The following is a 24,301-nucleotide window of genomic DNA, read 5'->3' on the forward strand; positions in this document are numbered from 1 at the left end:
GTTGACTTTCTTTCCATGAAAGTTTGCAGACTTCGGGCCAGAGGATTATATTGTATTCATGTTTTCTTAATTTGCTTCTCTAAGAAACACAAACATGTTTCCCGTACCAGACGTGCCTCGGCATCTTCCCTAGCTTTCACTGCCTGTACACAATCCAAGCAATGACGCAAGGATGACTATTCTCCTTCCCTTTAGCTCAGGGATCTCAAAGTCTTTCCTTGAGGGCTGCAATCCAGTCAGGTTTTCAGGATTTCCCCAATGAATATGCATTGAAAGCAGTGCATGCACATAGATCGCGTGCATATTCATTGGGGAAATCCCTCAAGGAGGGACTTTGAGATCCATGCTTTAGCTGGTGTCTCCTCATAAGCATCTCCAACATTGAGGTCCCTGATACCTCAACACCCAGTATAACAAGCACCCTACTGTACCTTTGCCAGTTTCGGTACTGGCACCATTGATACAGGAACAACATCAATACAAGAACAACATTGAGCATTATTCCAACAAGAGCTTGTTGTCTACTGCAGTCACAGCCTGCACAGGCTTTTGTACCTTCTGTATCAGCCTCAGCCAAGTCTGAGAATGGGTCAGTGCATGACTCCAGGCACCGCTCCAGGACTCCTTGGCATTGAGCATTGACATCCAGAAGGTGCTCGACGCATTGTCCTCTAGGAAACGTAGAGTCTGCTTTACGCCTGTTTCTCTTTAACATGTTGTCAATAATCATTTTGATGGTCCACTCAACATTCTCCATGGTCTACTACAACAGAATACCTTGATAAAACTAACTGTGATCTTTCACCACATACCAGTGATGATCTTCCTGAATTCTCTGCAGATGAATCTTATGGAATACCGTCTGATCCTTCTCCACTTCCTCCACATTGCAAATCTCCACTTGAAAGCTTATCTTTCACAAGCTTTGTGTGACAAATGGGCCAATAACTCCCTTTCAACATGGAGACTGAGGAAGAGCCTCCTGCAAAGTTAATGGAGGCCTTAGACCAGGGGTGTCCAATGTCGGTCCTCGAGGGCCGCAATCCAGTCGGGTTTTCAGGATTTCCCCAATGAATATGCATTGAAAGCAGTGCATGCAAATAGATCTCATGCATATTCATTGGGGAAATCCTGAAAACCTGACTGGATTGCGGCCCTTGAGGACCGACATTGGACACCCCTGCCTTAGACTATGAAGAATGGCCTGTTCATTAAAGATGCTCTCTTTAAAAACTGGGAGAGATCTCTTACTGTTCCAGTAACTCCTTGCAAGCTAAACTCTATAGAATACAGACTTGCCCTGTGTTTGATTAACTTCAATTTCAACACCAGTCTCTTATGCTTGAGTCTGCCCTAAAGCGTGCTTACAGCTTTCACTCATATGCTAACACTCCCATCGGGCAAAAAAGCTAGAATCCTGAACAAATCTGGCAAGCGTGAATTCCATACATCTATGCTTGCTAACAGAATATTGGACTATGATTTCTACACGTCCTTTTATTTGAAATCTTTAGTAAAATAGTTTCCAAACTTTGAATGACATCTTCTCTTAGACCAACACAAACCATTTCACCATCTTGTTAAGAATTTGTTAGTGACCAGGAAATACATGGTCAGAGCCACTTTTGATGCATTTGATGTCACCTTAAGTACCTCTGTAATGGCTCTCGCAAAGCGCAGGCTTGCTTTGCTCCAGATTTCTGATTTGGAGACTTCAGTACAGGAATGTCTCGCCAATATTCCCTATAAGGGTGATGACCTCTTCGTGGATCATATCAAAAGACTGCATACAAAATTGAGAAACATGAAAGTCAGTCATCACAAACAGCTCAGTCATCTCGTACGTGCTCTAATACCGCAAGACATTTTTCTTATTTCAGTTCCCAGCACCATTATCAGTCTTCCACATCTGCATGCCCCACAAATCAGAGACATCTTAGACAACAGAGACAACAGAAATTGCAAACTCAGAATTAGTTCAAGCAACAATCATCTTTCTGACTCCCTTCTAGAGAACATTGCCAGCATCTAATTTGATCTCTCTCCAGATCTTCCAATAGAAGGCAGACTTCATTACTTTTACCAACACTGGACTCTCATAACATCAATGAGTGTCCCAAGAAATAGCTCAGGGTTATGCCCTATGCTTACTATGAACACCTCTGAATCACTCTCCAAGAGAGTCTCTTTTCAACTCCATACAGAGCTCTCAGCCTTTCTTCAGCTCAATGTAATAGAACAAGTACCTCTGCAGGAGAAGGACCAGGGGTGTCATTCCAGGTATTTCCTGATGCTAAAAAAGACTAGACGAGTCTGCCAATCCTAGACCTCCATGCTCTCAACAAATACTTAGTGAAGGAGAAGTTTTGCATGGTCTCTCTGGGAACTGTCGTACCACTAGAAAAACGATTGACTTTGCTGTCTAGACCTCAAAGAAGCTTACACTCGCATCTCAATCTTACCTGCCCACAGGAAATACCTTCCCTTCCAAGTAGGTTCTTATCACTTCCAGTTCAGAGTTTTACCATTCGGACTAGTGGACTAGTGTCGGTACCAAGAGTGTTAACAGATTGCCTGTTAGTAGTAGCTGCATCCCTATGCTGATGGGGCTTTCATGTCTTCCTCAATCTAAATGACTGGTTGATCAAGGCCTCCTCATCACAACAAACTCAATATGCCATCAACTCCACAGACCATCTATTGGAACTACTGAGATTTGCAGTCAACTACCAGAAGTCACATCTCCAACTGACACAGACCTTAGAATTCATCAGAGCTCTTATGGACACCACTCAAGGTTAAGCTTTTCTATCCCAGCATAGAGTCAACAATCTCCTTCACCTGCGCCAGAAAGTCCCCTCCCTACCATGCATAAAGGCATGTCAAATGTTATGTCTCCTGGGTCATGTGGACTCAACAGTTCATGTCACTCCATTTGCACATCTACACCTCAGAATTCCCCAAAGCACACACTCATCTCAGTGGTCACCCTGGTGAATTGGCTTTCCACAGTTTGAACTCTAAATGTACTCTTGCTTACTATTTAGATTGCACCAGGCCTCACAGAGCTACCACTCAACTCTTCATGTTAGTCGGCCCTAAGAGACTGGGAGTTCCAGTCAACAAGAGAACCATCTCCACTTGAGGAATGTCTCTCCTTTGCATATATTCTAGATGGCTGTGGCGACTCCACTCTACACCCATATTTGTAAAGCTGCCACTTGGTCAGTAGTCCATACTTTCATTTCCCACTACAGTTTGGAGCACCATTACAGGCAGTACAGTTGGTTTGGGCAAGCAGTTTTGCAAACCTTGTTCTCTTCCTAAATTCCAACCCTCTCTCCAACCCTTTGAATTCACCATGTTCATGTTTATTAATGCAGCCCTCTTCATAGAGGCATGACCCTGGCAGCTTGGGTGTCCCACATATGAAAATATTATACCTGCTTGTCCCTGCGGAAAGCAAAGTTACTTACTTGTACCAGGTGTTCTTCAAGGACAGCAAGTATATATTCTCACAACCCGCCCACCGCCTCCTTAGCTTTCTTACTGACCTGCAGGGTCTTGTATGTTGCTATTATTTGTTTTTTTGCTAGGTACTAGTGACCTGGATTGGCCACTGTGAGGACGGTTTACAGGGGTCAGTAGCATGGAATGTTGCTACTTTTTGGGGTTTTGCCAGGTACTAGTGACCTAGATTGGCCACTATGATGGTGGGTTACAAGGCTAGATGGACCCATGAGGCTATTATTATGTTCTCATGTTCTTGCGTTCTTATGCAAGCTGAAGCGTGTAGTACAGATGGTGCTAAAATTTAAAGTGACAGTACACTTTTAACCATCTATACTGGGTACCATGGATGACGTTACACATCCATGGTGCCTGGTATATACCTGCTATCCTCAAAGAACACCTGCTATGCAGGTAAGTAAGCTTCCTATATGCTCAGTAGAGTATTGAACTCTAAAGCATTATTAATTACACTCTAGTTTGAGCTCTATCAAATTGCATTATCCATGTGTAAAACTGCTATCCCTCTGTCCTTACAAATATAAACATAGAAATATCTATTGCAGGTGACCAGTGTTGTTATACTCACAGATCCTTGTTTCCTATAGCAGATTTATTTATTTTTTTAACATTATATAACAATTCTGTGGCATAGTTTCATAATTTGTCTGGAATTACATATCTTTTATGAAAAAAGTATTTTTTCTGGATTTTTATGTGTCCAGTTATATTATTTTTGGAGGAAAAGGGTTCTTATTGATTAGTGCTGTGAAAATAGGAAGGATTTGGGCTATCAATAGAGAGGAGAAGATCTTTGAGGTTCAAAGCACAACTTTCTTTTCCAGAAGTGGAAAGATAACATTCCCTTTTCAAGAAAAGTGTTGCCACTGGGATTTCTACCACAAACATTTAGGTACACTGGCCTTTCCTCTTCTTTTGGTGATTCTGCAGTGAATGAGTAATTCTGCAGGAAGGGCTGGGGGTCAGTGTACGATATTAGTCTTGATTCCTCAGCTCTCTGCACGTAGAAAACTCCCTTTACTGTTCCTATTATATTTAAAGTTTGTGAGTAATATTTTGCTTTACTTTTCAGATTGATAATCAGTTACCTGGAGCTATGTTTCCAGTTGTATTTCATCCAGTTGCACCTCCAAAATCAATTGCATTAGATACAGGTAAACAATAAGAATATACAATATGTATTTAACTACATCAGTGTGAACGTCTAGGAAATTACTTTGCTTAGGAAAAGGAATGGAAGAGATTTTGGATTTAATTCACACGTTTTCAATTATAGCTAAAAGTGAATTACATTTAGGTAAGTGTGGGTTTTTTTCCTGTCCTTTTAGGGCTTGCAGTCTAAGGGCTCCTTTTATCAAGCCGCGCTAGTGGTTTAACGCGCGTAATAGCATGCGTTAAACTGCCGGCCGCACTAGCCACTAATGCCTGCCTTGAGCAGGCGGTAGTTTTTTGGCCAGCGCGGGGGTTAGCGCGTGATTAAAAGTCACACGCACTAACCCTGCTAGCGCGGCTTGATAAAAGGAGTCCCAAGTCTGTAGCAGAAGCAATGAAGGGTTAAATGACTCGCCCAAGATCAAAAAGAGCTGCAGTGGGATTTAAACCTAGTTTCCCTGGTTTTAAGCCCACTGCTCTAACCATTAGGCAACTCCTCCACTGATCTCTTTCTTCACTGACACAACTTCTTCCTCTCTCTTACATCCTAAAGCGGCAGTATCTCTTCATTTCCCTGTGGTACACTCTTTTCCTCTTTGTTTCTCAAAACTCTTCTTGTAGTCTCCTTTTATTCAAGCATAATTAGAAACCTAGAAGTATGAACATATAATATGATGGTAGAATAAAGACTATAAAGGCTTTCTATTCTGCCAGCTTACTTCCTGATGCATGCTATAAACCCCAGTTGATGTAACATTCTCATCTATTCTATGTAATCTGACTTCTCTACTTTTCTTATATACTTATCTTCTTCGCACTTACATCATGCACACATACTTCCTTACCTCCACCTCGTCCTCCTCCACCGAGCTACAGATTTATTATTTGCTCCCTTTGTACTAAGCCTTGGGTAGAGCTGTCGCTCTTACTTCTAATTCATTGGCTCAAATTATGCTCAGGCCAATAAGGACAATAGATATGGCTGTTTCCATTAAATTTACTGACCTCAATACAGTTTTAGGGGTCACAGTCAGGGCAGGATTAACCAATAGGCCAAGTAGGCACGTGCCTAGGGCCTGAAATGGTCAGGGGTGCCCGATGAAGGAGGGCATCAACATTATTTTTTCCAAACGACGAGGGTCCCCTCCAGCATCGATCGGCAACATGCCCCCCCCCACCGATCAGCAACGCAGGCCCCACCCCAGTTGGCAATGCAACCCCCTCCCCATCAACGGAAAGTAAGACAAGCAAGCAGTGCGGGTAAGAAAGGCAACGGGAACTGTAATTGTGCAAGCGGTGCTGCTTGCCCAAAGCTTTCCTCTGACACAGCTTCCTGTTTCCACCTAGGCGCATGATGGGGTGGGGCAGGGTGGGGCAGGGGGCCCAGTGTACTTATGTGCCCAGGGGCCCTCGACGAATTAATCCTGCTCTGGCCACAGTAGAAATATTAGCATTGCAGTCAAGTTTCAAGTTTATTAGGTTTTTATATACCGCCTATCAAGGTTATCTAAACGGTTTTTACAATCAGGTACTCAAGCATTTTCCCTCTCTGTCGCGGTGGGCTCACAATCTATCTAACGTACCTGGGGCTATGGAGGACTGAGTGACAAAACCTGTTTCTGCTGATGTCATCAGAAAGTATATTTCCAGTGGGGGGGGAGGGATAGGGAAAGTTAGACACCTTTTTTTCCACTGACATCCTCAGAAAGTGGCAGGAGTCATTTCTGGTAACGTAGACAGAAGGGGGCATTACTTTGGGGCAGGCAGTGAATAGAGCTTGGGTTGAGATACCACCATTTTTTTCCTGTGGGACGGTGGGTGTGGTGTGGGCATGGTCTAACCTGGAATTTAACCCTGATTGGCCGATTCTTATCTTATCTTACTTGTCAATCTGCTTGACATGTAATGTACCCTTTATACTACTTCTGTTATTTGTGAAACTGATATTTTTGAGCTATAATTGTAAAAAAAAATTAATCTATAATTTATTACAGAGCCAAGACCATTCATTGATGTGAGCATCATAACAAGATTTAATGAGTATAGTAAAGTAACACAATTTAAGTAAGTAATACATATGAAATAAATTTATCCTTTTGTTGAAAAATGTTTAACATGCAGGTTTGTTGTTACTTTGTTGTTACTTTGTTAATTTTTCTGATTGTCTTGAAGCAATTAAATTTCCCTTTTGATTGTACCACACTATGGTGGAACTTTCTCCTGTTGCCACTCTTTAATTTAGAAAAATATTTGTATCCATACTACATTAAGCTGTTTCAAATATTAGATCTGATACATTCTACCCTGCCTCTACAAATTTGCTCAGAATTTCATGAAATCAGATACTAGGCAGGACCTACTGCCATAAAACAGAATTTTCCCTCATATGGTGCACCAAGCAGGGCAGGGTGCTGCCATTTGTCAAGATGATGGTGCTAGAGGTACGAGTGAGTGGACATTTCAATTGTCTGTCTTTATAGGTACAGCAGGGTGGTCTCAGGAAGGGGTGGAAAAGTGCCACTAGACACCAGGGATTACATTTTTAATTTGGGGGGTTGAGGGACGACATCAGGCCATCCCAAGTTTTGTTCTTTTAAAAATTAGATTAGACTACTAGGCATATTCTTTAATTGTGGATGAGCAGAGGAGGGAGGGCCACTAGACTACAAGGGATGTTGATCAGGGGGGAAGTGTAAAGTAGGTGTTTGACAATTTTTTAAAAATGTCTCACTTTCTGTAAATGCCTGAGGCACTCACAGGAAAGGGGTTCATAGACAACGGCGCGAAAGACAAGGTGCGCCCAGACAATTGAGCGCAGAGTGGAGGCGTGCGCCACTCAAAATTACTGTTTTTAGGGGCTCCGACAGGGGTTTTTGTTGGGGAACCCCCCCACTTTACTTAATAGACATCGCGCCGGCGTTATGGGGGGTTTGGGGGGTTGTAACTCTCCACATTTTACTGTAAACTTAACTTTTTCCCTAAAAACAGGGAAAAAGTGAAGTTTTCAGTAAAATGTGGGGGGTTACAACCCCCCACACCCCCCACAACGCGGAGCGATGTCTATTAAGTAAAGTGGGGGGGTTCCCCCCCCCACGCCCCCCCGTCGGAGCCCTAAAAACATTAATTTTGAGCGGCATCCGCCTCTGCGCTGCGCTCAATTGTCTGGGTGTGCCTTTGTCCCGGCGCGCTTTTGACCTGACACCCAGGAAAGGAGACATCTGTCAATGAGTTGTGGATTACTGTGACAATTTTAACATGACAGTAATTTGCATGCTAATTGATTACTGCATCATGTGGCTTTTTTTTTTTTTGTGGGAACCCTTTGTACTGTATAGTCAGTAGTTCTAACATGTTGCTTTCTGCTTTGGGCCCCAAAGTGCTTTCATAGACTCGAGTTTAAAAAAAAACGCACAGCTTGAGCTTTTCCTCTTAATTAACCCACCTGAGAGTACACCATTTTGGGCTTAAGTAACCCTTCCCACAAGTTGGATCTTTACTATCTGCCACCCTACACAGCTGGTAGAGATTAAACATATTTCACACTATTTCCAAAGACATTTTACTGTCCATACCTATTTCTGTAGTTAAATCACCATGTTAATTATAATCCTTAAATTCAAACTCTTTCCTTATTTCATGTCGCTAGCTGCTGCCTCTTCCATCAGGCTCTGGGTGTTTTTCTCTGGGGCTTTGAGCTGTAATTCCTCCAATAACTTCTTCCATGAGACCATTTTAATTCTTGGAGAGTCAGAGAAAACATGCTACCTTAACGCTTTATTAGGTAGCCATGAATCAGAATGGCCCCTATTTCTAGAGCTGATTTTCCTCCCTCTAGCTTTGCTCCTGTCCAATTGTTCCTTCTCCACAAGAGTTTTCTGACCATCCTCAGTGTTTAAGTTTTCTGATAGTGCTAAGCTTTTGGTAGGCTGCAGGGACACCTGAGGTAAATTCTGATTTTTTACAATACATACACATATACATGTATTAATAACTTGTAAGTTAAAGAAAACAGAGGAAGGCATAGATCCTTGCAGAGCCCTCCTATGAAACTTCTAAGAAGATATGATAGAGGTTTGTAAAATGAGTGGAGCAGATCAGTTAAACATGGATTATTTTTCTCATTCAAAAAGTACATTTAAAGCACATAATAATTTTTTTTCATTTAGTGCATAATTAAGCAATGTATTAAAAGCTGACAGTGTAGCCAGGGCTGTCTTTGGACCTCTTTCTTCTCTAAACTTATTGTGCTAATCCGGTAAGGTTCTCCAGTGTCATCCTCATGATTGTTTTCAATGTATCCAGCCATCTGATTGCAGGTCGCCCTCTTCACCTGGTTCCTTCAATCTTCTCAAACATGATGTTCTTCTCCAATTATCTTTCTTTTTTGACAGTGTGACCAAAATATGGCAATCGTAACTTCATCATTTGGGCTTCAAGTGACATAGCCAATTTGATCTCTTCCAGAATCGATTTGTTAGTTCTTCTGGAGGTCCACGACATGCATAAAATCCTTCTTCAACACCAAAGCTCAAATGAGCCAATCTTCTTTCTGTCTTGTTTCCATAGTGTCCAGCTTTCACATCCATAATTGACCATTGAGAAAACGAGAGTATGGACAAGCCTGATCTTTATTTGGAGTGTTATTTCCATGCCTTTGAATACTTTGTTGAGAGTCTTCATTGAAGAGCAACCAAGTGTTATTCTGTGGAGTATTTCTTGCCTGTTAGTTGCTTATTTGTTTACAAAAGAGCCCAGGAGATTGAAATCCTTTACAACTTCTATTCTATTACCTTCAAGCTCAAAATGTTCATCATTTTCCGTGTTCATGATAATCTTCTTATTTATATTCAGTTCTAATCCTATGTTATGACTTTTGGCTTTGACTTTTCTCAGTAGATACAGCATGTCTTATTTGCTGCTAGTGATGAGCGTTGTATCGTCTGCAAAGCACAGGTTGTTTATATTTTGATTACCAACTTTGAAGCCAACACTCTCTTCTTCCAAATTTGCTTTTCTGAAGATTAGAACATAAGAACATAAGAAGCGCCATCTCCGGATCAGACCTTCGGTCCATCAAGTCCGGTGATCCGCACACGCGGAGGCCCTGCCAGGTATACACCTGGTTTATTTTATAGCCAACCATACTTTATATGCCTCTCTCAAGGAGATATGCATCTAGTTTGCTTTTGAAGCCTAGGACTGTCGATTCTGCAATAATCTCCCCTGGGAGAGTATTCCAGATGCCAACCACTCTCTGTGTGAAGCAGAACTTTCTGACATTAGTCCTGAACTTGTCCCCCCTTAGCTTCATTTCATGTCCTCTTGTCCGTGTCAAATTGGACAATGTAAATAATCTTCTCTGCTCTATTTTGTCGATTCCTTTCAGTATTTTGAAGGTCTCGATCATATCCCCACGCAGTCTCCTTTTCTCAAGGGAGAACAATCCCAGTGTTTTAAGTCGATCCTCATATACCAGTTTCTCCATACCCTTCACTAGTTTGGTTGCTCGTCTCTGCACCCTCTCCAGCAGTTTTATATCCTTCTTTAGGTAGGGAGACCAATGTTGGACGCAGTATTCCAAGTGGGGTCTGACCATTGCCCTATAAAGCGGCATTATAACTTTCTCCGATCTACTCGAGATTCCTTTCTTTATCATGCCCAACATTCTATTTGCCTTCTTTGCCGCTGCCGCGCATTGTGCTGACGGCTTCAGGGTCCTATCTATCAGTACACCCAGATCCCTTTCTTGTACACTTTTTCCCAGACTTGCACCTGACATTCTGTACTCATATTCCTTATTCTTACTGCCTAAATGCATTACCTTGCATTTCTCCACGTTGAACTTCATCTGCCATTTCTCCGCCCATTTTTCTAACCGACACAAATCGCTCTGGAGTTCCTCACTATCCTCCTGCGATCTGATTGCCCGGCAGAGTTTTGTGTCATCTGCAAACTTGATGATCTCACTGGATGTTCCGTTTTCCAAGTCATTTATATAAATATTAAAAAGGATCGGTCCAAGTACTGAGCCCTGGGGTACACCACTAGTCACTATCTCCCAGTCGGAGAACTTCCCATTAATGCCCACTCTCTGCTTCCTGTTATCCAGCCATTTGCCTATCCATCTTTGTATATCTCCCTCTATGCCATGGCTTTGTAGTTTCCTGAGAAGTCTTTCGTGTGGAACTTTGTCGAACGCTTTCTGGAAGTCCAAGTATATTATGTCCACCGGCTTTCCACTATCAATTTGCTCGTTCACGGTCTCAAAGAATTGGAGTAAATTCGTCAAACACGATTTCCCTTTCCTGAATCCATGTTGACTGGGTTTCATCAAGTCGTGTGTGTCCAAGTGCTGAACTATGCTATCCTTGATCAGTGATTCACCGTAAAGTTTGAACAGGGAAGGCGACAAGATGCATCCTTGCCTGATGCCACATTTTATTGGAAACCAATTAGTGTTGCCATGTTCTGTTCTCACTGCAGCTTTTTGATTTTCATAGAGGCTCTTTATCAGCTGAGTTTGGGTATTCCCATTTGTGCTAGAGTTCTTCATAGTTTATCATGATACACACAGTCAAATGTTTTGCTGTAGTCAATGAAGCAAAAGTATAAGGGCTTTTGGAATTCTTTGCTCTTCTCTAGTATCCATCTAACATTGGCAATAATGCCTCTTGTTCCTCAACCTTTTCTGAAACCAGCCTGATCTTCGGGTAGTTCTCGCTCAACGTATGATCGTTGCCTTCATTGTATTATTTTCAGCAATATTTTGCTGGCATGTGGAATTAATGCAATCATTCTGTAGTTTATACAGCCCTTGGTGTCACCTTTCTCCAGTATAGGTATAGTGAGGAAACTGAAAAAAACCCAAAAACACTACAGAAGAGAAAGAAAGCCAAGAAATCTCCTTGGATCGCAGAAGAAACCAGAAAAGTAGCAGAACAAAGAAGACAAGCAAAACTTTCTGGTGCTAGAGAAAAAGTAACACAAATGAACCTAGTGTTTCAATGTCAAGTTTGGCAAGACAAAGAATGATATCTAAAGGATATACAGAACATCTATTTAAAAAAGGCAATGAAAATAACATTGGGGAAGTTGAACTGGAATCTGATGCCGAAGAAGAACCAGATATTTTAAAAGAAGAACTCATAGCAGCAGTTAAAACTTTATCAAAAGCAAGTCACTTGGTATCGACAGTATTACAAATGAATTAACTAAAGGCTCAGACGGTGCTATCATGGCCGTCACTCAACTGTGTCAACAGATTTGGAAGGAAAAGTCATGGCCAACCAATTGGAGAAGATCACTGGAGATCAATTGGAGAAGACTTCAGAGAGTGGTGGTCAACGGCACCCTCTCTGAGACATCGGAGGTGACTAGCGGAGTGCCGCAGGGATCAGTCCTGGGACCATCCCTTTTCAACATATTCATAGGGGACTTGACCCGGGGGCTTCAGGGTAAAGTAACACTGTTCGCTGACGACGCCAAACTGTGTAATATAGTAAGTGAAAGCAATCTCAAGGATAGTATGACGCAAGATCTGATCACGTTGGAAAACTGGTCCTCGACATGGCAGCTGGGCTTCAACGCTAAGAAGTGTAAGGTCATGCATCTTGGCAGTAGAAATCCATGCAGAACATACACCTTGAATGGAGAAGCACTAGCTAGGACTTCAGAAGAACGGGACTTGGGAGTTATCATCAGTGCAGACATGAAGGCTGCCAAACAAGTAGAGAAGGCCTCATCCAAGGCAAGGCAAATGATGGGATGTATCAAGAGAAGCTTCGTCAGCCGCAAACCTGAAGTCATCATGCCACTTTACAGATCCTTGGTGAGACCTCATCTGGAATACTGTGTGCAATTCTGGAGGCCGCATTACCGTAAAGATGTGCTTCGAGCCGAGTCGGTCCAGCGAATGGCCACTAGAATGGTCTCCGGACTCAAGGGTCTCTCATACGAAGAAAGACTGGGCAAATTGCAGCTCTATACTCTAGAGGAGCGCAGGGAAAGGGGTGACATGATTGAGACATTTAAATACGTCACAGGTCGTGTCGAGATGGAAAACGACATATTCTTTCCCATGGGACCCTCGGTCACAAGGGGGCAGCCGCTTAAACTCAGAGGAGGGAAATTTAGTGGTGACACCAGGAAGTACTTCTTCGCGGAAAGGGTGGTGGATCATTGGAACAAACTTCCGAGGCAGGTGATCAAGGCCGCCAGCGTGCTCGACTTTAAGAATAGATGGGATATCCACGTGGGATCCCTACGAGGGTCGAGCTAAGGAACTAAGTCATCAACACTCAGACTTAATGGGGTGGGTCAGTAGAGTGGGCAGACTTGATGGGCTGTGGCCCTTTTCTGCCGTCATCTTTCTATGTTTCTATTACCTAATACTGAAGAAAGGTGACACCAAGGACTGCAAAACTCTTATCTAAGAGGGAATTATTGAGAAATTCAATGATATTAATTACTGCACATACACATACATCAATTAGTACCAAGATTGTTTGTAACTAAAATTAGGAAAGAGAAGTGTTAAAGGTAAATGGGATGAGAGTTGTTTACCACTTTTTCTGTGTGGTTTACACAATCTAAGAAGTTTACATATTTTAGACAGGTACTTATTTTGTACCTGGGACAATGAAGTGTTAAGTGATTTGCCCAGAGTCACAAGGAGCTGCAGTGGAAATTGAATGCACAACCTACTACTACTACTACTAATAATAATAATAATACTAGACATACACAGTGCTGTACATCAAAACACAGAAGAGACTGTCCCTGCTCAAAAGAGCTTACAATCTAGTCAAGACAAACTAGACAAGAAGGTGCTCAGGTGGGGGAATTACAGAGGAAATAAGACATATATTGGTGCTTAGAAGGTGGGTTGATGTTTGGAATTGAAAACATCTTCAAAGAAGTGGACTTTGAGTCTGGATTTGAATAGTATAAGAGACGGAGCGTGACATATCGAGTCAGGCAGTTTGTTCCATGCATACAGTGCAGCAAGGTAGAAGGGACGATGTTTGGAGTTTGCTGTAGAAGAGGCAGGTACTGGTAAGAGAAACTTATCTGAAGCAGAATGCCCAGGTTGGGGAGTGTGGGAGGATGCTGAGGCATCAGTCTAACCACTAATCCACGCCTCCACTTAATATCATCTTTATCTGCTCTTCCTCATTTTTCTTATGTTCACAGGTATTTTATGGTTCTTATCCAGGAGATGGCACTGAAAGTTGATCAAGGATTTCTGGGTGCAATTTTTGCATTATTCACACCAACTGCAGAGCATGAAGTGGAAAAACAGAGGGTAATTATTTTACTAACATTTTCCACATTACTGCTTATTTGAGCTGTAACTAATGGATATATCCTCCATCCTCATATTTGTGTTTTGAAGAGGGGGAAAATAGAAGCAAGTAAACTAGTGCTTTCCATACCTCTCCTGGTGACCCCACAACTAGTTAGGTTTTCAAGATGCCCACAATGAATATGCATGGCTACATTTGCATATATTAAAGACCTAATCAATGCCATTTTAGAAAGAATGTAGAAGTCAGAATTGAGATGTCCAGGTCAAGATGCCTTCTGTTTTGGTAGTCTTTTAGAACATAATCTGGTGATGTAAAGGCTGTGATAAAATAAAGAGAAATGGACATTTTCATTTTGTCCATAAAGGATCAGTCCAGACTTGTGGGTTATACACATCTACCAGCAAGTGAAGATAGAGAGTACAACAGAGCTCTCTGCCTTATAACAGTGTTTCCCAAATGGGTCCTGGAATACCCCCTTCATAGTCAGTTTTTTTTCAGGATATCTGCAATAAATGTGCATAAAATTGATTTACATGTACTGCCCCAATTATATCGGATAAGCCAGGGGTTCTCAATAAAGTTCTTTGGACCCAGCCAATTGAGTTTCTACGATTTCCACAATGAATATGCATGAGACAGATTTGCATGCAGTTCCTCCTTTGTATGTAGATCATTCTCATATGCATTCACTGTAGATATCCTGAAAACGTGATTGGCTGAGTGTGTTCCAAGGATTTGATTGAGAACCACTGGACTAGACTAGCGTGTGCTGTTAGGAGGCAGAGGCATAGGAACCCTATTAGTGCCTAGATGTTTATAGTCTTTTCTAGCTCTCAGAGGGCAGGTGCTGATGCTATCTGAATAATATCTGCTTATGTGCTTGATCTGTCTGATTGTATATGAAAAACATCTGTTACAGAAGAGCAAGTTTGCCATTTGCCAACTGGGAAAAGAGTGAGCCCACTGCTCTTAGGTTTTGAAGGCAGCCTGTGAGGATTGGGGTATTTTGTATAACAAATGTTTATGCTCAAAATGGACAATTATTAAAAAAAAAGAAGCAGACTATAAGTCAAAATAATTATACCCCACTATCATATATACTCTTTCCTAACAAGTGCTAGCCCTTCTAATATCCCTGTTTTAGTGAATACAAAACAAAAGTATTTGTTTAGCCTTTCTTCCTTTTTTTTTTTACTCATTACCATAATATTTTTTTCATCCCTCAGTCTTACAATCCCACCTCTGCCTTTTCTCAAGTGATGGACATTCCTGAAAAGGAGCTTGTCAGTTGTATTACAAATAGACTTTGTGACCATGATATATCATTTACATATATTTTCAACAGACAAAGCTAATTCAAAATGATTTGGATGCCCTGAACATAGAATTGATGCAGTCATCTGTGTCAGCTATGTCAACCTTCAACTTCTTTGAACATTTCCATATCTCTCCTGTAAAGGTATGTTGTACAGTTTTTGCTTTAATACCATTTTCTGTAAATTAAATGTTATCTGTACTTGGATTAAAGAAAACATTCTCTATCTAGGCTATGCTCATATTTAAAGAATGAGATCACAGTGGTCAATAAAATTTAAAATTTCAACATTTTATATCATTTTTATCATCTTCTGCCATTTTGCCAGAGAACCATATTTGACACTAATGATATATCAATACTGTTTGCCTTATGCAACACTAAGCATTGAGACCTCTAAGCATTAGATATTAGGCAAGCCAAATGTAAATTTTGTTTGTTTGTCTCTGATCCCTCCACCTAATTGTTTTCTAACAATCACTATGGTTATTTAGAGGGGAAATGTTCTTAGATTTTTTTGTTGATAATAGGTATTTCTAGTGCAATAGGTGTGTCATTCTGGACAGATGGGTAATATTTCTTGCTTGCAATCCATTCAGAAGGAATCCACTCCAGCTTTTGAATCCCCCCTCCTTCACTAGAGGGCTTTGCTGCCCCTTTCAGTTTTCCCTTTTGCATGCCAGATTTCTAAAGGGGTTGCTGTGGCTAGAGAATGATAGGGTGACAAAATTCATCATGATCCCATCCCTGCGGATAACCATGGGAAACAATCTCATGTCATTCTTTAGTGTTTATCTTGATCTCAGTCCTTCTACACCAGCATTCTTCAATGCAAGGCTTGAGGGTCAGTGGTTGTGCCCATTCATACTCTGATTCTATCCTCTCTCCTTAAAGAATGATATGGAGATGGTTTCTCGCAGTTATCTGTGGGGATGGGAACAGTGATGAATTTTGTCATTGTGTCATTCTCTGTGTGGCTCAGGCCACCAGTAAAATATCCATTTTCCCTCATGGAACCTTAACGTGGTTTTGCAAGGCCTCAGCCATGCTCCATATGAGCCACTGAAGGAAGAGTCTCGGAGCTCCAGGCTTTATTGCAGAGAGCCTTTCCTCAAATTCACAGAGGCCAGAGTTTCTTTGTGCACAGTCCCGTCCTTTTTACTGAAGGTTGTTTCGGCTTGCCATGTCAATCAGGAAGTCAGATTGCCAGTGTTCAAGTCTCCAGGTTCTGAAAATGTTGGATGTCAGAAGAGTGCTTCTCCGATAGCCTGGACTTGTTGGTGACCTCAAGATATCTGGCCATCTTTTTGTGCTCATTAGTCAGGCTAGACGCAGCACACCAGCTTCCAAGGCCACAATCTCCAGATATATCCATAGTACCATTTCTTCAGCTTATATTGCCTATAGAAAACAGTGACCAGTTTCCATAAAGACACATTCCACTAGGAGCTTGGCTTCTTCGTGGGCGGAGGCTTGGACAGTCTCCCTCAAAGAGATTTGTAGGGCAGCGACTTGGTCCACTCTACATACATTTTCCAAATTTTACAGAGTAGATGTAGCAGCAAGGGAGGACTCCTTCTTTGGGTCCTCAGTATTACAAGCCATTACAGTGGTCCCACCCTAGATTTCTGGGGATGTTTTTGTTTGTAAAAAAATAATATATGCAGAATAATGAGAGAACCAATTCAAATAACCTCTTACAATGTTCACTTTCTCTATTGTTTAAACCCCTCTCATGCTGTAAAGGGACCATTCTCTTCAATAATATCAAATTTAACAAAGATCTTCTTAAAGGAGGAAAAAGCCTAGATCCTCATATGCCACCTGTGAATTACTGAACTGAAAGAAAAATCACTCCGTGGACCTAATCAAAGAATTATATGGATGATATAACAAAGTTCACAGGCTTGCTCAGAATCAAGGAGGGGAAAACTGGGGCGAATCCCAGAGGAAAAACCACCTCACAGCCCAATCATCGCATGGACAGTAAACCAGACGTTATATCATTTCATATATGTTTTTACGTTGTGAAAAAACTACGGTCTACTATAACTTATGGTCAAAGAACTTAGGCAAACTTAACTTGCAGCTTGCGAGTTCCGGTCCTGCCTCAGGGAACACACAGGAAAAGTTAGAAAGAAACGCTCATGCGATGGGAGATTCCAACAGAGGACTGTTGTCTCACATAGAGAAGCGCATATAGCGCAGTATGACTGCTTTGAAAGCATACCTTTCAAAGCAGTCATATAAATGTAAGCAGACATATAAATTGTCTGCTTACATTCAAATCCCTACTTTATAAAACTCCTGCTTTCATCTATAAATTACTAATTCCATATACTTCTAATAGAACGCTGAGATCTAATGAACAACATTTGCTGACGATCCCTTCACTTAAAATTATTAGTACAAGACGGCAATTTATTTTTTCTATTACAGCCCCCCCAAACATGGAATTTGCTTCCTATTTATTTGAGGGAAGAATGTAACTTGGAGAAATTTAAGAGTAAATTAAAGAGCTTTCTTTTTAAAGACGCCTTTGATAATTAGCTAGCTAGTTTCCTAGCTAATCATAATTTTACTGCAACCTTATTGAAGCATTTTAACTTCCCTTTCCTCATGTATTTGCCTTAAACATCTTGCTTGCTTTCAAATAATTTGTAGTTCTTTTCCCTTCCTTTCCTTATGTTTTTAGGTTTGTAAAGTTTGTCAAATGTCCTGTAAGGCTCTTTTTATGCGTTGTATTGTTTCCCAAAACCTTGTAATTTTATCACTATGTACATCGCTTAGAATTAAGCGATTAATCAAAATTTTATTAAACTTGAAACTTGATAACACCTGCACGCTCAGCGGCTACCAAAGGGGTGTACTTTCGGATACAGTTGGGAGTTTTGGTCCCTAAAGAGCTCACAATCTGAGTTTATACCTGATGCTTTGGAGGATAGTTAAGAGATTTGAGCAAGATCACAAAGAGCTACAGTGGGATTTGAGATGGGATCCCCTGGTTCTTAGCCCACTACTCTAACCATTAGGCAGCTATTTCACTCCATTTTCTTACAGTACATGTATTTTAGTAGAATTTTAGAAGGTATTCCCAGGAGTGTGGTTAGTCTGTGGAAGAAAAGCATTTTCAGGTGGTTTTGATTTTCCAGCCAAAACTCACTGCATGATAAAAAAAAAAAAAAAAATCAGGAGCCAGTGATAGAGTGTAGTTAATGCTTGGAGAAAGTTTCAAAATAAAAGGAAGAATATACTTATTAAAAATTAGTATAACACTGGAAGGTAAAAAGTAGGTACAATCTTTTCCCCAGATCACGACTCCCTTCAGAAGAAATCATTGTTAGGGTACACTGGTAATTTGAAGTGAAAGTCAAGTCAGATTTTACCTTGCTTAGAGTTCAACTAAATCCATCGAGTTAAAGAGGTTCACAGGAGTTGTTTGTTTTTCTCAGCAAGATCTCTGAGAAATCAGAAGCAGATCTACTGGTTCACTTAAAACCACTGAGATTTCCCATCTGCTAATCTGGTATAGAATTTCAATTATTTAAGAGGTTTGTAGAATTTTTAAAAATTAAAGTTTGGACATTTGAGTTTGACATTTTTTTTTAAAATCTTTATTCATTTTTAAACTTATTATAAGTGTGATAACATAGCCATACAAATAACCATAAATATATCACTTAATCAACAATGATATATATAATATTCTCTTATCTCCCCCCTCCCCACCCTTATCTATCATATAATCAATACTTATACAACAGTTTGACATTTGAGGCATAATTAAGAAATATCCTGATGATTAAAAAAAGAAGAAATAAAGAAATGTATATACTTAGGAATACATCATTTCTAACTACATGGTTTGCTTTTAATGTGCTGCCTTTCCAAAGTACTGAATGAGATTTATATAATCAAAATATTATTTAAAGCATCTTATCAAAACATTTAAGGATTTTTATTATTCCATATAATGAGATGCTATCACCTTTTGAAATGCTAGAAAATTAGTGTTGTATTAGTTTTGGATTCCTCTTTCCTATCACCTGTCTCCAGAACTTACTACATTCCAAATTATGTGCAGCAGTTGATAGAGGATTTAGCTGAGGGTAATTTTAATTGTCTAATTAGTGTGTAATTAGAATCTTCTAATGAGAAATCTTGAAAGAGCTACATTTATAACATCTATTGTTTATACTTCAGATAGGGATTTGATTTAAAATAATTTCTTTAGAGTAAAGATGATGATTTATTGGTCAACCTATAGACATTTTCCCTGATGTTCCTTCCAGTTCTCCGGAAAGAATTGTGTCAGCACTTAACATGTAAAATACATGAGTGTTGATTTTTTTTTTTTCCCCTGGCACTTGCACACACACAGTTATTCCTGTCTTGGAGTAGGTGCAACTTTGTATGGAAGCCTTTGGAAGGAAATTTTATGAAGGCACATAGGTGCTTTATATTTCTGTTTTATAACACATGTACCTAAATGAAATAGAGAAAATAAATACAGTTAAGTAGCATATGGGCTATTCAGTCATCCATTTAACCTTTGATTATTTTTTTTCCTGTAATACTCAAGGAAGTGTATAATTGAAGACTGAGGTAGAGACTTCTTTATTGAACTCCCTGATTTCCTTGTGAAAACTAATGTATATTTTGATTTTGAAAAATAAATGTTACATTTTTAAAATTTAAGATTTTGAAATAAAATTATTTTATCTTGATAGTTGCATTTGAGCCTATCATTGGGTGCAGGGGAAGAAGAATCAAACCAGGAGCAAGAAATTGTTGCTATTCATTCTGTGAACCTTTTGTTAAAAAGTATTGGTGCCACACTAACAGATGTCGATGACTTAATCTTCAAGTAAGTTGCTATGAACAATTACTACATTTCCCCTAACCTTTGTTTGAGGATACTTGTAATGCAGAATGCTATAGGACTCTGCATTACAATGTATACTGTAATGTGAAATTTGGTTATGCAAACCTATTTTATTGGTTGGGCAATGTATTTGCCTGAACCTTTAAAGAATATATATAAAATTTCAACTATCTCAGTAAGGCTGGGGATTTTAACCTGGTCTCTGTTTCCCAGCTTGGCAATTGCTTCAAGCATGATATATGGCAACTTAAACTTAGTAGGCAGAAAGGGGAAGTTTGAGGCATGCCATATGAATTTAACCATATCAGACTTTTAAAAATTATCAAAGCAAAATGCTCTCAAAAATGTGTGTGTGTGTGTGTGGAGGAGAGTGTGACGCAGTGGTTAGAGCTACAACATCAGCACTTTGAGGTTGTGGGTTCAAAACCCACGCTGCTCCTTGTGACCCTGGGCAAATCACTTAATCCTCCACTGCTCCACTGCCCCAGGTACATTTTTCCTATCTATCAGATAGGAAAAATGCTTGAAGTACCTGTATGTAAACCGCTTTGAGTGTGGTTGTAAAACTACAAAAAGGCGGTATACATATAGATATCTGTAATTGTGAATTCTCTGATAGACAAGCAGGGTAATGCAGCCCCACTTGATGGTGAAGTCCCTGGACTGAGCCTGTGCCGTGGAAACTCTCCCCTAGTATAGTAGGATTTTTTTCCCCTACTGAGCATGTGCAGCCACCTTGCCTGTGAAGCTCCACCCCTGAGTTTGACAGTTCTTTTTTACTTCCATCCTAAGCTGGTCATTCTCTTCCCTTTTTCGTTGCCTGACTAAAACACAAAACTAAACTAAACTGATATCGAACTCAAAATCACTTTCTTCAATTCAGCAGTTCATCCGCTAGAATCGGCGCTAAAAAAAAAAAGTAAGAAGGTAAACCGAACTTTGTTCCTCACAGAAAGGCAATTCTTACCCAGCGCCAGTGTACCACGATCATTATCGGCTCAATCGCGGTAACTGTCTGTTTTCAGCCATCAGTTTAACTACAGTGTAATCAGACTGATGGATGGCGGCTTTATTCCAGCTCAGCTTCCCGCCTCTGGTGCTGGAAGCTCACCGAGGCTGCTTACATCTGTCACTCCTCCTCCCTTGGGGCTCACTAATAGCACCGCCAGGGGAAAGCACGTCTTCCTTGCTGCAGCCATCAGATTAAAAGAAAGCGGCTGCAGCAGGAAATTCAAAATAGAAAACAGCAAAGGTTGACAGAAGTGCCTCGTCAGCAAGTAAAGGCTCTGATATACAGCCGGTGTCTGTGCCTCTCAAAAGTGAAATTCAGCGGGCAGTTAGCTCTGTACTTAAACAGCAATCTTCCAGAGCTACTGACAAGTCCCATTCTTCTTCTTCAAGAAAGAGGGCTATTTCTCCTTCCACTGTGGCTGAGCTGGTTTCTTCACCTAAATAGGCAGCTCTGTCACGAATCACATTAGAAGGTGTTTCTCAACTCCCTATCCTTTATTTTTTAGGTCATCACCGATCTGTTCTCCTTGTATCCATAGACCTTTCTTCCGCATTCGACACCATTGATCACCATCTTCTTATAAAAAGACTGAAATCCATAGGAATTAGTGATACTGTGCTTCAATGGTTTCAGTCTTATTTTTCAGAAAGATCATCAAATGTTATCTTTAATAATTCCACCTCAGACCTGATATCTACCAACTATGGCATCCCACAGGGGTCGATATTATCCCCCCCTACTATTTAACATCTTTTTAGCCCCTATGCTGACTCTTTGTCAATCTATTGGGTTTACAGCGTTCGCCTAAGCGGATGATTTTCAACTCCTTCTTCCATTAGACACAGCCATGTTTCGTCCCCTCCAGGGACTGCATCAGAGTCTATAAGAACTGTTAATAAATATATAAAAATACCAATGTTAATATACAGTAAAATCATAACAACTCAAACCTGCAAAGATTAAAAACATTAATTACATAAATACTGTAAAGTTAAAACCATCAAAAGTCAAATATAAAACATAGGGACAACCATACAACTACATAAAAGCAGATATATCAATAAAAGGAGGTGGAATAATCAATACATACCCACTTGGTATATGGATATATCATCACCTAAGTGATAAATTCTATAAAACAAACAAGATAAGTAATGCTTTAGAAATGGCAATAAATGAGTATAAAACCAGCCTTACTAAAAACTAAAGTAGTGTGCTCACTATATAACAGCAGCACTGGACGTCCAGCTGGAAACATCCAGATTGGAATTAGACTTTTTTTTTTTTTAGTGCTCCTCTATGTGCGTTTTTGTGTGGATATATATATATATAGATATTATGCAGACATGAGTAGTGGCTCAACTGCCCCCATTATGAGGGTGGCCATGAAAGCGTTGTCAACTGGAAAAGGGAAAACCTAGAAATCAGCTATAAGGAGCTGAAAAAAGCCATGAATCAATTGTGCCTATCCCTTCAGCAAATAGCCCTAGCTGATATTAACACAGTATTTTTTAATTTTAATTTTCCATTTTCTTTCCATTAGACTTGCTTGTTTTGAAGTGAGGTATCGGTTCTACAAGAGAGATCAGTTGATGAGGATTGTTATTAGGCATTACAGCGAGCAAGTAAGTTCAGTATGCTAAAACACTGTTTAAGTTTACAAGTAGTGGATGATAAACTGTTTGAATAGAGGTACAAACACAAGTCATACGACCTCTGTTGCATGTTAACATAGGAATGTCTGGAGAATTTTCCATTGAAAGCTTTGACATACACATTAAAATTGATCCTTATATCTGATGGAAGACTCACTAGACCTTTACTGTTGTTTTATTTTTCAAATCAATGAGGATTGTGTTTTGTTTTACAAATTCAGTGAGGAAAAGGAAGGGTGTATGTATGTCCCATAGTATAGAACAGGGATGGGCAACCTGCGGCATGCCATTTAATTTTATGTGGCCCCTGAGATCATTGGAAGTATACACGTCATTAACCAGAGTTTTGGCAATTTAAAATACTGCATTTTACAAATATTTTCAGACTAGCTACTCTAGAATTTTTTTAAAAATAATTTTTAGTTAAATTTTTACTTACTTAGTCAAGAAGTGTGTAGATCTCTGTGCATTTACCAGTTACAACGTTATATACTATAATGTTACAGCCCTCTAGGGGAAGTACTGACAGTCATGCAACCCTGTATGTATAGAGGTTGCCTATCCCTAGTATACAGTAATCAGAAAATATATCAGAATTAGGACCTCATAATTATCAATCAAACAATCATTTAAATGAAACTCGCACAGACTCACTATTTAAAAGTTTAGGGGTTTATATTCAAAGCACTTAGACACACAAAGTACCATAGAAACCTATAGTACTTTGTGAGTCTAAGTGCTTTGAAAATTAACCCCTTAGTGTCCAAGGGCAAGTAGGACACTATTTTTTTCCATATATATGGGTCGCATCATCTGACAGAGCCTGGCACAGGTATGCTCCCCAGCTTCTAATTTTAGAAATATTTGGAAGCCCCGTCATGCATGCGTATACTTTCTTACCTGTACTTGCCCTGAATTGCTGGCAACTGTCTTTGTGAGTTTTTGCCTTTTTTTTTTTAATGTGTTTTCTTCTTGTGTGAGATATGGGACCACCTTCTCTCCCTTTAGCGTCCTTAGGATTCTCAGCACTTTATAAGCTTCCATATTTTTCTGCAACTCACACATCCTCCTTAGATCTGAACACTCTGATCAGGTAGGTTGTTCACTTTTGAAACCAAAGATACTTAGGGCTCCTTTTATTAAGCTGCAATAGCGTTTTTAGCGCACGCTAAACCCGCGCTACGTGGCTAGAATTAATGCCAGCTCAATGCTGGCATTAGCATCTAGCACGTGCGGCAATTCTGCATGCGCTAAGCGTGCGCTAAAACTGCTATCGCAGCTTAGTAAAAGGAGCCCTTAAAGTTGCACCTGACAAGAGCATCTTGTGTCACTTTCTGCTGCCTTTGGGGTTCTATTAATCAGGACTCCCACATAATATATTGGCTGGGAACAGCATTACTAAAGTAACCAGCATTCATTCAAAACCACCAATCACAGCTTGCC

The 24,301-nt window shown here is 40.2% G+C and overlaps 1 protein-coding gene across 2 annotated transcripts in view; it reads left to right on the forward strand.

Moving 5' to 3' along the window:
- VPS13C (vacuolar protein sorting 13 homolog C) overlaps positions 1 to 24,301 on the forward strand; it is a 442,250-nt gene that overhangs the window by 349,869 nt on the left and 68,080 nt on the right. For both annotated transcript variants that reach the window (XM_033920131.1, XM_033920132.1), the window contains exons 68-73: positions 4,604 to 4,685; positions 6,678 to 6,747; positions 13,876 to 13,987; positions 15,337 to 15,450; positions 20,037 to 20,173; positions 22,747 to 22,828. In XM_033920131.1, the coding sequence (XP_033776022.1) occupies positions 4,604 to 4,685; positions 6,678 to 6,747; positions 13,876 to 13,987; positions 15,337 to 15,450; positions 20,037 to 20,173; positions 22,747 to 22,828 (597 nt within the window). The remainder of the gene's footprint in view (positions 1 to 4,603; positions 4,686 to 6,677; positions 6,748 to 13,875; positions 13,988 to 15,336; positions 15,451 to 20,036; positions 20,174 to 22,746; positions 22,829 to 24,301) is intronic.

The sequence above is a fragment of the Geotrypetes seraphini genome, chromosome 14 (assembly GCF_902459505.1).
Source record: "Geotrypetes seraphini chromosome 14, aGeoSer1.1, whole genome shotgun sequence".
In the NCBI taxonomy this organism is placed as follows: domain Eukaryota; kingdom Metazoa; phylum Chordata; class Amphibia; order Gymnophiona; family Dermophiidae; genus Geotrypetes; species Geotrypetes seraphini.